We start from the raw sequence: 15,534 nt of genomic DNA on the forward strand, positions 1-15,534 counted from the left end.
GTGCCGTCGTGACCGCCGACCTCGTGACCGCCCCGTCGTGACCGGCCCGTCGTGACCGCCCCGTCGTGACCTCCTTGTCGCCGTGTCCGTGATTCTCTCCGTCCGCCGAGGGTGAGCTAAAACATCGCCTCCCCTTCCCCGCATTTTCTTATGTCACTAGATTCATTTTCCAAGTCCAGTTGCGTAACCTAGGTGTCACTTCCCGTCCGCGAGCGTTACGCGGATAAATATGCATTAGTGGTCCGCATATTTTGAACCGTAACGCTATGCGGCATTCTGAGACAGTCGGCGGATGCGTAGTTGTCTACGTTTTCCATGTTCTACTCCGGTCCGAGTCAGGATTTCGGCGGCGCCTCCCGTTGTTCTCCGGATGCACATCCTCTCGGCTTTTTGCCGAGACGTGTATCGGGAGAGCAGCGAGGAGGTGCTTGCCGAAATTCTGACTTGGACCGAGGTAGAGCATGGAGAACGTAGCCAACTACGGATCCGGCGGCTGCTAGGAGCCCACCTAGTAGAGATGTAGGTTGATGCATGCGTTTCGCCCGGTAAAATAAATAAAAATATGATGCATTTAATTTCCTATTTGATATAAATGCTATGTCTGTGGTTTGGCTCCCAATAAAGCAGAGGATGGCTGATAATGGATGGATGTACAATGAGCGTGTTAGTGCGACTGAGAAAACAGATGAGTGGACAAGGAAGACCCATTTTCTAGTGAATGAGTTAGCGCGTGGTACAAAGGGGCTGGTTCGGGCACTTTGCCCCTGTGTTCGCTGCGTGAAGCGTCAACGTCGTGGGAAGGATGAAATGTATAGACACCTTCTGCAATATGGGTATATGCATGGGTACGTCACGGAAATCGACTTTGATGAGCGCGAACGTGACAGAGGTGAGGTGATGCGGCAGCGGCTCAATGGCAATGCGTACGATGGAGTTAGAGACTTTCTAGATGATCTCGTCCATGCCGATGTCCCGGATTCGCCGCCAGAACCGGAGGCGCCGCCAGAACCGGAGGCGCCGCCAGAACCGGAGGAACCAGAGCCAACCGCGAAGGCCTTCTATGATATGATTGCCGCGGCTAAGAGGCCTCTGTACGAGGGCGCCGCGATTTCTCAGCTCGATGCCATCTCCCAATGTCTAGCCGACAAGACCCGGTACAACACCACCCGTGAGGGCTTTGAAGCAAGTCTGAAAACAACTGGTAACATGTTGCCCAAAGATCATTGTCTGCCTCAAAGCCTGCACGCGACGAGGAGAATTATGAAGGACCTCAACATGGATTATCAAAGGATAGACTGTTGTCCGAAAGGCTGCGTTCTATTTTGGAGACAGTATGCGGAGGACAAGTACTGTCCCATCTGTAAGCAGTCTAGGTATGAAGAGGTAACGGGAAAGGATGGTCAGGTGAGGCAGTCAAGCACCGCAAAGTCGATTCTTCGATATCTCCCATTCATAAAAAGAATCCAGCGGCTTTACATGCACGAGGAGACAGCCAAACAGATGACGTGGCACAAGTATGGGAAGAGATTCGTGGACGAAAACAAGAAGTTGAAGATGGGACATCCATCCGATGGTACGGCATGGAAGAACTTCGATACAAAACACCGCCTTAAGGCAGCCGAGGCTCGGAATGTCAGAATTGCGATAGCAACAGATGGCTTCAATCCATATGGTATGTCCACAGCCAATTACATTTGCTGTCCCGTGTTTGTTATTCCGCTCAATCTCCCTCCCGGAGTCCTAATGACGAGGAAGACCATGTTTACGTCGCTGATCATTCCAGGCCCTCATTACCCGTGGAAGAATTTGAGTGTCTACATGCAGCCGATTGTGGAAGATTTGAACCACTCTTGGCACCACGGGACATTGACGTACGACCGAGCATCGAAGACAAACTTCTGCATGAGAGTTTGGTTGCAGTATACCATGCATGACATGCCCGGGTACGCCCTAACATGTGGATGGTGTACAGCTGGTAAGTGGCCATGCCCAGTGTGCAGGCATCGGCTTGAGTTCCTTTGGCTACAGAAGGGTCGCAAGTATGTTGCGTTTGACACGAATCGACAGTTCCTCAAAAGGAGGCATCCGTTTAGAGAAGACAAAAAGAACTTCAAGAAGGGCAAAGTTGTGCATGAAAAAAAAGATGTGCCGAAGTTTGATGGTACACTTGTTGAAGCCGAGCTACGTGCTCTCGTGCGGCAGCGACGCCAACGGCCATCAATTTGAGGGATATGGTGTAACGCACAACTGGACTCACGAGGCGGCTTTAACGAAGCTCGAGTATTACAAGGACCTCGAACTTCCCCATAACATCGATGTGATGCACACTGTAAAGAATGTCGCGGAGTCCGTCTTTCACACATGCCTGAACATTCCCGGGAAGTCAAAGGATAATGTCAAGGCTAGAGTCGATATTGAGATCCTCTGTGATAGGGAAAAATTACACATGAAGCGTCCTATTGGCCGTCAAAAGAATTGGTTCAAGCCGCATGCCAACTTCTGCCTTGATTCCATCCAAAAGAAGGAGGCATTCGCGTGGCTCAAATACGTCGTGATGTTCCCGGATGGTTATTGCTCGAATATGAGTAAGGGAGTTAATCTTTCGACGGGAAAAGTCACCGGGCTCAAGAGTCACGACTATCATATATGGATTCAGCGGCTCATGCCGGTGATGCTGCGAGGTATATCCCCGAGAAAGTGCGCGAGTGCTTGCGCAGTTGAGCCATTTCTTCCGCACGCTCTGTGCTAAGCAGATATGTCCCGAGGTTATTGCAAAGCTACAACATACAGTGCCGGAGTTGCTATGCAATTTGGAGATGATATTTCCGCCAGGCTTCTTTACTCCGATGGCACATCTCATTGTGCACCTCGCCAACGAGGCACTCTTGGGTGGTCCGGTGCGATTTCGTTGGCGATTCTGTATTGAGAGAGAGTTTAAGTATATTCGAAAGATAACTGAAACAAGGCCAAGATTGAAGCATGCATAGCTGAGGCAATATGCCTTCGGGAGATGGCAGAGATGCCGCGACAACGTACTATCCCGATGATGTTCCCACTCAGCATAACCCGGTCACTCGTTACAATGTCGACGTGCCCGAGAATGACCCCAAGCTAAAACTATTCCAATTCCCCGGTGGCAAGGCTGGTAAAGGAACAAAATATAAATTGGAGAACGAAGAGAAGGATTGTATAATGCTATATGTGCTTATGAACATGGAGGAAGTGATCCCATTCGTAAGGTAAAATGGTGAACAAATTACTTTGCAGCTAGTAACCTCGTCTCGGTCTAATGCTTATTTTCTCCTTTCAGCGAATTCACGGATGAAATGTGGCCGTATGATGAATTGCCAGAAACCTCGGAGATGGACACTCTACTGAAAGACGGTGCTCCCGGAATTAATAAAAACTTTGTGACATGGTTCATGGAAAAAGTAATTTCTAACCTTTCCTCTTACATTGCAACACGTGACTTGTCCCTCTTATTACACGTAACTAATGCACACAACAAATTTGAAATGTTCTTGTAGGGCCGTGAGAGAAACGTTGATATGATAGATGAGTTGAAATGTGTTTCCCAAGGTTGTAGCCGTGAGGTGACCAAGTATGAGAAGTATGATGTGAATGGGTTTCGCTTCCACACGAGAGACGCACCGGAAAGGGCGGGCGAATCCCAAAACGATAAATACTGGGGTCTTCACCAAAGGAGCCAACAACTTTGATTACTACGGAAGGTTACAAAGTGTATACGAGTTGACATTCAATCGTACGAACGTGCAACTCAATATCGTCGTGTTCAAGTGTCATTGGTTCGACCCAATAGGTGGACAGAGAAGTGATAAGTCCATTGGGTTAGTTGAAGTTAAGCCTTCAACCACCTATAGCGGAGCCGATGTCTTTATTGTGGCTCACCAAGCCAAGCAAGTTTATTATTTGCCCTACCCATGCCAGAAAGCGGAACTCAAGGGTTGGGAAGTCGTCTTCCAGGTATCGCCACATGGTAACCTACCGATTCCCTCTGAGGATGATTACAACAACATTGACCCCGTGACATACGAGGGGATTTTCTATCAAGAGGAACAGGACTTCGGGAATATATTTTAGAACCGTTTGTTCAAGAGGACCTCGGGAACGATGCAGAAACTTCGTGGTGAGTCGGTGGTGGATCTAATGGACCTTTCTATGCTCGTGAAGTTAGTTGAGGCGAATGACAATTATGATGAGCCTCCACCCGTCGACCCTTCAACTTTGTACTCACAAGATAGTGATAGTGATAGTGGGCCAGAGAAAGAGAAAGAGAAAGAGATGGAGTATGAGAGTGAGCATGAGAGCGATGATGGCTGGTGAGGGTCTTTTATTCTTAGTATTTATTATGTCAACATGCTTCTTAATTGCATTGTGCCTTTTATTGTTAGTATCTTCATTTTATTATGTCAACATGCTTCTTAATTGCATTGTGCCTTTTATTCTTAGTATCTTCATTTTATTATGTCAACATGCTTCTTAATTGCATTGTGCCTTTTATTGTTAGTATCTTCATTTTATTATGTCAACATGCTTCTTAATTGCATTGTGCCTTTTATTCTTAGTATCTTCATATAATATGTCTTTGTGCTTAACTGTTTTATTCTTCTCAATGCAGGTGACTGGACAATATGAGCAGCGGCAAGGCAGACTCCGAGAGCTTGCTTAAGACGCTGGCGCAGGTGAAGAGGAATATTCCTAGACCCACTAGACGGAGTGATCGAGCCCCGGTGCAAAATCCGCGTTACGCCGATGGTACCGATGGAGGACGAGGACGAGGAGGACGAGGTGGAGGTCGAGGACGAGGACGAGGAGGACGAGGTGGAGGACGAGGTGGCGGCGGGGTACACATGGACTTTGACGAGCCACCCTCCGCTTCTGGCGACGTGGCTCCTGAGTTGTACCTAGAGGGTCCGTCTAGTGGGGAGGTGGAGATGGAGACGGAGTCTACACACGAGTCGGACTCTAGGGCTGAGTTGGAGGTGATGGAGGATGGGGGTGCGCCGAAGCCCTTGAAGCTTCGTGGAGAAGCTGGAGTCCCCGATGCGAGGAAGGAGCCGAAGACCCATGATGACAAGGCCCTTATCATTCCTTCGAGCGATGAGTAAGTGTACTACTTCAGAAATTTCGAACATGTATTTTCATCTTGGGCATAATAAACAATTTGGCATGTGTACTAATGTGTGATTTATTTGCAGCAACTGGACATGGGATGCCAAGCCCCCCCGCATGCCTAACAGCTTGCTTGGGGCTCTGATTAAGAAGTTCTGGCCCGGCAGATACACTCCCCTTAGCACGGTCCCCGGTGGCCCGACGAAGCTAGCCACTACTTGGGCGGACTATGAGGATGCCCCTGCCGTAGGCTTCGCGACAGTTGCTGAGGCTGTGACCACCAAGTTCCGGGTAAGGCATATATTTCTCGAGCACCGTTCATAGTTGATGACCCTAATGTGCTAACTCATGACTTTCACAACTGATTTATGCATGATTGAAGTGCTTCTATCGTGTGGACCCGGAGCATGACACGCAGGCGCGTCTCACTTTGCGTGGCGCTTGCGAGAGGTTGACACCGCAACAGTGGTACAACCAAAATTTCACGAGCTCTTGGGCCTTGTGGGCTACCACGGGTAAGAGGGTCAAGAAGGAGTACTTTGTTGGTAACGAGCCTACGGAGGAATGGGCAATGACCATTGAGGAGTAGATGTCGGTGAGTAAAATGTCAATGAGATTCTACATTGCTGCTAAGTTTTCATTGAATTATCTTGAGCTGACTATTGCGTTTTCAGGTTTGTCCGGAGTGGGCCGAGCAGCATAGGGAGGCATGGGAGGAGCTGATTAGGGCGAGGTGGCTCAGGCAGGACGAGGAGTTTGCAGCCGTGTCGAGGCGTAACATGGAGAACCGAGGCACCGGTGGCACACACTGCGCGGGAAACCGCGACTACACCCGCTTCAAGGGGAAAAAGGTATGTATATACATGGAACGACCTTCATTCATTTCCCGCCATGTCTCATTTGTGGTACGCTTAACTTTTCTTTCGCGATGCAGGTGGCCGAGGCACCACCTGGGGTGGTGCTTCATGATGCCCAGATATATGACATGATGCGGACGAAGCAGAAGCCCAATCCCGCATTGCCTCAGCCACAGTACTACGGCAATGCCAAGGCCGCCAAGGAGGACTACTGCGACATGGTCAAGTCTCGTCACCCCGAGGTGGATGACCCCTTGAGCATTCCGGTCGACGAGGAGTCGTTGGTCTGTCGGGGCACGGGCGTCCGCATGGCCGTTTCCCTTGGATGAATAAGGCGGTCAAGCCTACCCACTCCACGAGCTACACGCGCCTCAAGCATACCCTCACCGCCGACAGCCCCAGCCTCGTCCACGGCCTGCTCGTCCACCCGCCTACGATGTAAGTTTCCTCATTTTCATCCTCTTTCCGGTTTTCCTTCCTACATGGCTAAGTGTTTACGAGATTCATTGTTTCTGAAATTGTAGCCTGACTTCGAGGCGGCCTTCGAAGCCTGCAATGAAGCGTATCAGCAGGCCGTTGCCCAGTGGAATAGGCAGAATACGGCCTATATGACGTATTTATCAGTAAGTCTGAATCTTCCTTCTCGCGCAAGTAGATGACAAGTCTCAGTTTGATGCTTTATTTCTGCAAAGCCTAACTTGTAACCTATCTTGCAGGAAATGATGATCTCTATGTCTACTGGTACACCGCCACCGGATCGAGTTACCGTGGCGGGGGACATGCCTATCATGCCATCGAGGGCAGCTTTCGCTGCGACTTACTACGGATCCACACCGGAGGTAAGTTCTTTGCCAAACCGGTAGTTACCACTTTCCTTTGCCTCGCAAGTTGCTAACATGTAGGGAACACGTAGTGAACGGGATGGTCCGGGAACCAGGCATCGCCGGGTGGGCGCGAGGTCACACCGGTTCATGAAGGTGGTCGGTCTCCTGGGCGTTCTGCTGGTGTCTCTCCGTCGACTACTCACAGGACTACTCCCGGTGCCTCTCCGTCGACTTCTCCTGGGCGTGCTACCGGTCCTTCTCCAGGTGGTTCTTCTGCAGCTTCTACCGGAGCGAAACCCCGGGCTCCTCGTTTCGCCAACGATGTGGGCGGACACACCCCGCCCGGGTCCTTCCTCCGCTAGTCAGCACCGGGCTTCTTGCTTGCCATCATTTGCTAGCTACTACTATGTATTGGATGACATGGCACTCTCCTCTTGTATGCTACTACATGCACCATGTATGCTACTATGTGGATTTCATGCTATTTATGTGAATTATGGTGATTTTGGATGAATTATGGTACATTTGGTTGATTTTGGATGAATTTGGTCGATTTTGGATGAATTTGGTCGATTATATGATATTTATGTGAATTTGGTCGATTATATGAACTGGAACTGGATTGCAACAGAACTGGAACTGAAACAGCAAAAAAAAAAAAATGGCAGGCGCTATGCCGAGGGTAATGCCGTCGGCATAGACCCTGACATAGGGCCATATGGTCAGGTCTATGCCGAGGGGGTTGCCCTCGGCATAGCCCGACGCGCCAGGTGCTGCCGCGTGTCCACGGTGGCGCTGCATGGGGCATGCATACGCCGAGGGGGTTGCCCTCGGCATAGCCTCTGGCTAGGGTGCGCCTCCGTGCGCCACGTCGCCTCTCCCGTCTCTCTACGCCGAGGGGTTGGGCCGTCGGTGTCTCTGGCCGCTCCGTTAACGTCGACGGCGCGCCGCCACGCTACGCCGACGGCGTCAACGCCGAGGGGCTTCTTCACCGTCGGCATAAAGCCAGGACGCCGAGGGTTAGCTCTACGCCGACGGCCCACCTACCTATGCCGAGGGACCCAGACGCCGAGGCGACACGCCGAGGGCTGCCGTCGGCGTAGCCTACGCCGAGGGCAAGGCGTGGCTACGCCGAGGGCAGCCGGCCGTCGGCGTAGAGTAACATTCCTGTAGTGCGGTGTACTGCCGCGTATCATCAGACAGTGATATTCTACTATCACGGATCGAGCTAGCAATGATCATGTCAGGGAAAAGGGTTAAAGGGAGTGCATGGAATAAGGATGTACGATATCCTGATGCATCCATCCGGCCGCAATGGGATAATATTAGACACCAGAATTAATACGTACCATCGTACTCCTTTTGTCCAAAAAATAAGACGTAAACATTTAACAAAAGTTAACCTTTCCTATTTCTGACGAGCTTAATAGAAAAAAAACATGAACATCTACAAAACAAATCAATATTCCATACAGTCACGAGAATGGATTTTGTACTTACACGTATAGGTGTTGATGTTTCTATCACCGTTGGTTTATTTCTCGAGATTGCCGTGTTAGATGAAAAGGTAGCTCTCTCTCCTCCCTTATTTAGTTTAGTTTTTTTGTATTATAGATGTTGATATTTTTATATATATTTGATCAAATTTAGTGTGCTTTGACTTTTGGGTAAATGTATGTCTTACTTTTTTCTCGAAGGGAGGTACTATAATTTATCTATAATAAAACAACCTCACTAGGAGTATACCTCATCTTAAGAACATCACATTTCAATGCTTGTAATTAGAGATAGAGATGTAAAATTTACATTGGTGATCGATATAATGTCATATGTTTGGTAAAAGGGAATGGCATTTTAAGAGGAATTGGGTGTGAAATTTTGTTACCGCCGGAGGTGTGTGAGAATTGAGATGAATTGATTTAAAGAGAACATCTTGACCACATAAAGTATTGTCGCAACTAGTTTCTCGTGCATCTTATATTATCTATCCTATATTTTTTATATTGTGAGTTCTCAGAAATCATGAAACGATTCATGTGTGTAAGTCATAAAATATAACATGCAGATGCAAATCTCAAATTTTATGCCCTATACAACAACAAATAATCATACATGCACATGCTATTATCTCAAACACTATTTACTCAAATCTCATCTTTTTTTTTTCTACATTACAAATGGCCATACTTTTATATGATCTTTTGCAAGTACACATGATAATGAATTTGCAAATATATAGGAATTGTTTCATACTTTTGGAAAACTAGAACATGCAAAAAAGAGGAGAGAGAGAATATGAGTTACATGCAACTAGTTGCAATAGCATGGGATCTTCATCATAACATGTGTTATCATCTCCAACTATTCACTCATGGATTGTAGCTCACCAACATAACAAATAAACATGCCTCTAAAGTTCCCAGCATAATGCCATTCGATACTAAACATGTGAGTAAGACAAAGATGCAACATCTCTGTTTCAATCTCTACACAACTCCCTCCCGTGAACTCCCATTCTTCTTCCCACTTGTTGTCAAACACGTTGAGAGTTCGAACAACATTGAAATAAAACTCCATGTTTTCTTTGATACTAGAATATGCATCCACACCTAGTAGTTTAAAGAACGATAATGTTAATGTACATAGGTTTTTTTGTATGACACACAACAAAAAGTACTCCATCCGTTTACTATTATAAGATGTTTTAGGTTTTTTAAAAAAATGCATGTATCTAGATGCACTTTAGTATGTACATTGCTCATTTTGGTTGTAGTTAGTTTACATTAAAGTATCTAAAACATCTCATAATAGTGAATGGAGGAAGTTTTTTTAAATGTTAAATTACAGATTGGACATGCATGACCCCACAATGAACGAATCCTATGTTTTTTTTGTCGAAAATTATCAATATTTCATCAATCTTGGAACTCCATGACACCCATCTTCACTAAATGTTGTGAGACTCTATACATATGATGGTTCATGTGTGTATGCACATCTGCATTACACTCCATGTTTCTCAAACTAAAAATCAATATTGGGCATGCAACATGGATTTTTATAAGACAATTAGATCACTTGTGGTTGCATCGGTGTTCCAAAATGCCATAGCTCATAAGAATATGACTAGGCATGTCTGAACATATATCTATGTACGCATGTTCCATTGAATTATTTTCAAATCATGAAGGGATTCATTCTTTTGGATTCAACAATCACATGATGCACACAACTATCATATTGTTTCAAGAATTCATATTCCCTCCGTCCACAAAACGATTTCTCAACTTTGTCTAAATTTTCATGTATCTAAACATATAAAGGGCACAAACATATCCCATTATGATCATTCAGAAGCTTAATTAGAAACAAATCTAACTTCCAAAAACATGCATGCATAACAAAGCAGCTGTACGCGCTGTTGCCAACCTTGCCACCTTGGCAGCAAAGCCCGCCTCCAGCGACATCATCATCCATGGATGCTATATTTTGTGTGTGTATATATAGGGGTGCATGCATGTATATCAGAAGATACTATACTACACGTACATTCGAAGTCCTCCGAGAGCACGTGTTAGACCCATATAAGCTAGCAAGCTTCCCAGCTGCATGCATGTAGAGATGGCAAATTAATTATATGGATGCACACGTACTCCACCAAGATATATATTCCTTGTCATCATTATCATATTACAACAATAGCTAGGTGCAAATGGCAATGGGAGCTCTATACCTACTAGACCAGCTTAGCCTAGTTAGACCAACTTAGCCTAGTTAGACCAGCAGCTCTCTCTGATTCTGCATTAGAAACATTAATCTTGAAATGAATGGCCGTTCGTGCAAACTCTTTTTTTGGAACGTGATGCATATACATTTGTACAAATTAACTAGCTAGCCGGCATCACCAAATCAATCACTCAAATATATGCATGCATTACACAAACTAATTAAGCACCCGGCAAGCTCTTAAGTTCATGTACCAGCAATGAAGATAGGGATCCTGGACGTGTTTAATTTAATTAACTAGGATCATAGCTTGAGCTCAAGGTCCACATCTTGTGGATCATCTGAGTTCATACTCTCCGACCATTGGTCTACCGTCAGCGAGTGATTTAGGTCATGCAGTCCCTTGAAGCCAATGGAGACCTGTGGAAGAAGGCCAGCTCAATAAAAGTTGATTGTATAACAACGAAATCCAGCATGTCCATTTACTTTGTAAGAAAGAGATGGCACTCAGATCATACTTAAGGAGATTAGAAAATTGTACCACCATATTTGGCAGCAAGTTAAAAATCATAAAAGCCAACAGGTATTCAAACCATGGTAATAAATCGTTATCTTCATGCAAAGGTTGAGAGAACAAAACAATCTTTCTTTTCAGAACAAATCCAATAATCATTTCAAATGTAAGAATCTAGTGGATCAGTCAAGCTTCAACATGTGCAAATGGACGACAGATCCACAACGGTATAAATACCTCAGGCTCAAAGAGAGGCAACGTGGCGTCGCTAGTCGGATGAGAGTAATGTGGTACTACTCCATAGATAGCTGATCCATGGTAATTCGGCGACGATCTGATGAATGTTGGATGAACAATAGCGTTAATTCTGTCCGACACATTATTTGCTGTTTATTTAGATCGTAGTACATCCTTAACCTCATGCTGATTAAAAAAAGTACCTGATTATGGGAGTAGTTGGTGGTGATTCGCCGTATCTCACGTCTCCTGCTCTCCCTCCATTATAGGCCATCTAAGTATGTTACATAACAGGTTAGGTCGCACTACACTGGGCATAAGATATGCATGCAGCAAGATAATAGGGCAATCACGTGCACATGCATGGGAGAGAATAAAATCTGATCTTTGGTTGCAATGATACTCTTGTTCTTCTCTGCGGCTTCACACTTGGCTATATATATGATCACTCATCCTTTCAACTATCCCCCAAAATAATACAGAATAGAGTATCACAATATATAAAATGCTTTTTTATACGCATTACTACTAGAAAAGTACCTACGTGGGGGAAATTTAAGCGTTGGAAACAAAACTAGAAGTCAATAATTAAGATGTATTCTGTGTCCAACTTTCTCTGATATTGTAGGGTACTCATTATTTGTTACTCAATTATTTCTTCTCAACTAAATTATCAAATTTGAATGATCATGCAAATCTTTAAATTGACCTAGCAAAAGATAGAGAAAATAACCACTCTAAAAACAATTAACCAGGCAAAATTTTGGTTAATATGAATCCACATAAATTAGCATGTATATCACTTAACGGATACACTTGGCGGCTAAAATTCAACTTACGTTCAAGCAAACAATAATGTATGTAAGTACCATAAGTTTTTTGTGGATCGGGATGGATAAAATTTGGACGTTCGTAGCATCACCTATTAACTTGTTTTGTGATTTCAGCTACTCAAACATTCTTAGTTTTGTTATGATTCCATACCAAAATATTTACCAACACTGATAACATTAATTAGTTGATGTTACTAGATTCATTATGAAATATGTACTTTCGTAATGTATAATTATTTTTAACAGAAGCAACATATTTGTATAGAGATTCACGCTCAAAGTTTAAACTTGAAGATATGTATATGACCAAACTGACTTGTAATCGTGTTTAATCACCTAAAGTATCACAAATGAGCGAACATGCATGCATCTTTAATGTTGAGATATTTCTAAATTGACCTAGATACATCCCTGCGGAAAATAAAAATGTAACCAAACTACAAAGGAGATAACATCAATTGGGTAAACGTTTTGGTAAATATAATACATCTTATGTTTTGGTAAAATAGTAGTACTACACCGAATACACTTTGGTGAGGAATTAATTTCCAGTTCAGTAAAAGTGCATATACCGCAAGATTTGGATGGATGGCGTAGGCCGATGGAACGTTGATGTTGTTAGCATGAAAGGAGGAGGATTTTGGCGGCGACAGTGAGTTTGACGACCATGCATCTTCCTGCTTAATCAAATTCCATAAGCACATCAAATCAGAAACCAAGCACCCAATAATTAAGTATAGGTCTTAACAAGATCAGATCAACCAATTAACACCACAAAAGTAATTAAGGATCTGCCACAGGTCAGATATGCATGAACATGCGATCAATAATCACCTGCAGGTTGAAGCTACCGGCTCCATGGATCGAGGATGGAGGTGGCTGTCCGGCAAGTGGTGGGTGGTGCAGGTACTCGGCCATTTCACTCTGCAGCCTGATCTTCTCCAGCTGGGCGACGCCAAGGCCTCGCTGCGGCTGCCTCGGCTTGTCGACGGAGCTGCCGCCGCTGGTGCCTCTCTTGCCTCTCCTTGACCCCGACGAGGATGGTGTCGACCTCCCCCTGCCCCACTCCATGATGTCCCCAAAGTTGCTTGCACTCGTGGATTATACCCAGGTAGCTACCAACAGACAAGACCTAGCTAGCTAGCTAGAAGATGACCAAAAAATGGGGGCAGTACAAGAAAATGGAAGGGGTAGAGAAAAGTAGAAGCTGGGAGATGTTGAGAGGCCGGCCTCTTAAAGTGAAAGGGAGAGATCGCCTTGCACGCTCAGTATCAATCCCTCTTATTAAATGGGGAATCCAGGCTGCCTAAAAGAAAATTTGATTTCATTTTTTATGTTGGGATAGCTATATATGATGGCATGGCCTTCTTTAGTTTAAGCAATGAGATCAGTACCATGTGACCCAAATAACGAAAGAAAAGGTAAAGTGTCAAGATCATGGACAATACCCTAAATGCTACTAAGTAGTCCAGTTTCTTCGGACAAGGCATTTCTGAACCCGGGTGTAGATGCTCCTGGTTTAATAACAAATTTGAAAACAATAGCCAAAAAAATCACAAAATCTGAAATTTCTGAACAACAAACATGAACAAGTGTTCTATCTGCAGACAAAAAAAAATCCGGAAAACGACATATGTAGTGGTTTGTGCAAAAACAAAAATACAAATTGGAGTGATGTAAGAAACAAATCTAAATGTTTCAAACAAAACCACATTTTTTCTTTTTGCATAGATCAATATGTATGTATTTTTTCGGAGATTTTTGGTGTGCAGTTAGGACACTCGTTTATGTTCATTGTCCAAAAATGTCAGATTTTTTTGAATTTGTTTACTATTTTTTGATTTTTTTATTCAATTAGGAGCATCTACACCCAAGTTCAGAACTGTTTTTTCGAATTTCTTCTATTTGATCATCCTCGACCTCGGCATCATATGATACATATATACAACAATATCTCATTCATGTGCCCGTACTGCCCAAGGCTCCCACCGAAAATGGCATACAAACGGATTTTTTTTTTGCCATACTAGGGAAAAATAATCTTTGATGACCTGCTAGCTTGCTACTCTTATAGAATCTCTGAACACAAATAAACCACCAATAGAAAATACTCTGTCTAATCCTATTTACAATTTGTATTAGTATTTTGAACTTTCTTTTACTGATATATCCCCCTGATCTTGAAATAGAGTCCAGAGCAGCTAGATTAGATATTTCTTTGGGGAATCTCCGGTACAAGTTAATAAGTCTATTACTTCCATTAAGGAGTTGGAGAAATATCGTAATTTAGTTGGTGGATGTTTACTCTATGTTTAGATGGCGGATCTTTGCCGCCACTTTATGTGATCCTTGATCTGTAAACTATTAATACTACTTGAACTATGCAATAAAATAAATGCCGTCTGCATCATTTTGATGCATAGATTGGAGCTTTGAGCTCCCATTTAAGAAAAATAGTATTTTAGAAAGTTAAAACTACGGAAACTTTGATCAAGTATAGGAGAAAAAACTATCAACCGTTACAATATTAAAAAATAATATAAAATATGTTTTAACTACACTAATCTTGAACAAGTTTGTAGAAAAATCAACCTCTGTAATACTAACTAAATGAAGTATATATGAAATCATGTTTCATGATGAATCTAATGATACCTATTTAGTGTTGTATAGGTTGATGGTTTTGTCGAAATCATGATCAAAGTTGGCGCGGTTTGACTTTTCCAAAAACTAATACGAAAAATTATTTAAAGAAAGAGAGTGAAACTCCATGTGGCATCAACAATCGGATCACCAGGGCAACACCCTCTAGAAAGCAGCAAAACATGGGCGTCAATATTGACGACACTAGCTAGGTAGCCCAATTTCTTTATCACTGATAAATGCATGCTTTACTCAATTGTTTATTTTGAAAAGGTGACTATGCCTCAGCCTCTGAATCGACCGATGCATGTGGTCTGCCACACATCACCCCCGCCCTACACATGTCGAACATCATGCGACAGCCTTCAAGACACCGTTGCGCCATGCCGCCGATACTCGCCATCGTCGATGTGCTAGAAACAACACCCTTCCTCCAAGAAACCCTCCACCGGTCCCTTGCGGCGATCCACACCTCCAAGATTGATGCCCCAGGGAGGGAATGAAATCGAAGCGTCGCCATCATCAAAGGATCTGGGGTTTCCCTGGAGGATAGGGGAAGGAGATGTAAGCATCAGCCCAATGATGCATTCAAGAACGCACAAGACGTCACCATCACCGGCTCTAGCCAAAGGCAAAACCTAGGGTTCACTCGGATCTGCCACACAAAGACACCATCCCGCAGCTTGTGCGTTAGAGCGACCAAGCCAACCACCTCCGACCAAAGGAGGAGGCCACCCCGCATTCGCTGACATGTCAATTAGACCTCC

The 15,534-nt window shown here is 44.4% G+C and overlaps 2 protein-coding genes and 2 long non-coding RNA genes across 5 annotated transcripts; 3 read left to right on the top strand and 1 right to left on the bottom strand.

Moving 5' to 3' along the window:
• On the top strand, positions 1–5,389 carry LOC139835393 (uncharacterized). 2 transcript variants are annotated; one of them, XR_011751186.1, is made up of 3 exons: positions 1–111; positions 4,640–5,125; positions 5,220–5,389. It is a non-coding gene; the product is annotated as an uncharacterized lncRNA (long non-coding RNA). The 2 variants fall into 2 exon arrangements; XR_011751185.1 differs by lacking the exon at positions 1–111 and adding an exon at positions 4,206–4,340.
• A 396-nt stretch (positions 5,390–5,785) lies between these two features.
• Positions 5,786–6,319, top strand: LOC139834963 (uncharacterized). The gene is made up of 2 exons (XM_071824898.1): positions 5,786–5,984; positions 6,068–6,319. The coding sequence occupies exons 1-2, from the start codon at positions 5,913–5,915 to the stop codon at positions 6,317–6,319; spliced, it is 324 nt and encodes a 107-aa protein (XP_071680999.1). The 5' UTR covers positions 5,786–5,912.
• Positions 6,320–6,386: 67 nt separating this feature from the next.
• On the top strand, positions 6,387–6,887 carry LOC127327289 (uncharacterized). Its single transcript, XR_011751187.1, has 3 exons — positions 6,387–6,428; positions 6,515–6,613; positions 6,707–6,887. It is a non-coding gene; the product is annotated as an uncharacterized lncRNA (long non-coding RNA).
• A 3,442-nt stretch (positions 6,888–10,329) lies between these two features.
• LOC127327299 (protein SPEAR3) lies at positions 10,330–13,366 on the bottom strand. The gene is made up of 5 exons (XM_051354081.2): positions 12,959–13,366; positions 12,697–12,801; positions 11,495–11,565; positions 11,292–11,388; positions 10,330–10,960 (listed from the first exon to the last, which is right to left on the bottom strand). The coding sequence occupies exons 1-5, from the start codon at positions 13,193–13,195 to the stop codon at positions 10,844–10,846; spliced, it is 627 nt and encodes a 208-aa protein (XP_051210041.1). The 5' UTR covers positions 13,196–13,366; the 3' UTR covers positions 10,330–10,843.
• Positions 13,367–15,534: the final 2,168 nt, after the last annotated feature.

Source organism: Lolium perenne, chromosome 1, assembly GCF_019359855.2.
Source record: "Lolium perenne isolate Kyuss_39 chromosome 1, Kyuss_2.0, whole genome shotgun sequence".
Taxonomy (NCBI): domain Eukaryota; kingdom Viridiplantae; phylum Streptophyta; class Magnoliopsida; order Poales; family Poaceae; genus Lolium; species Lolium perenne.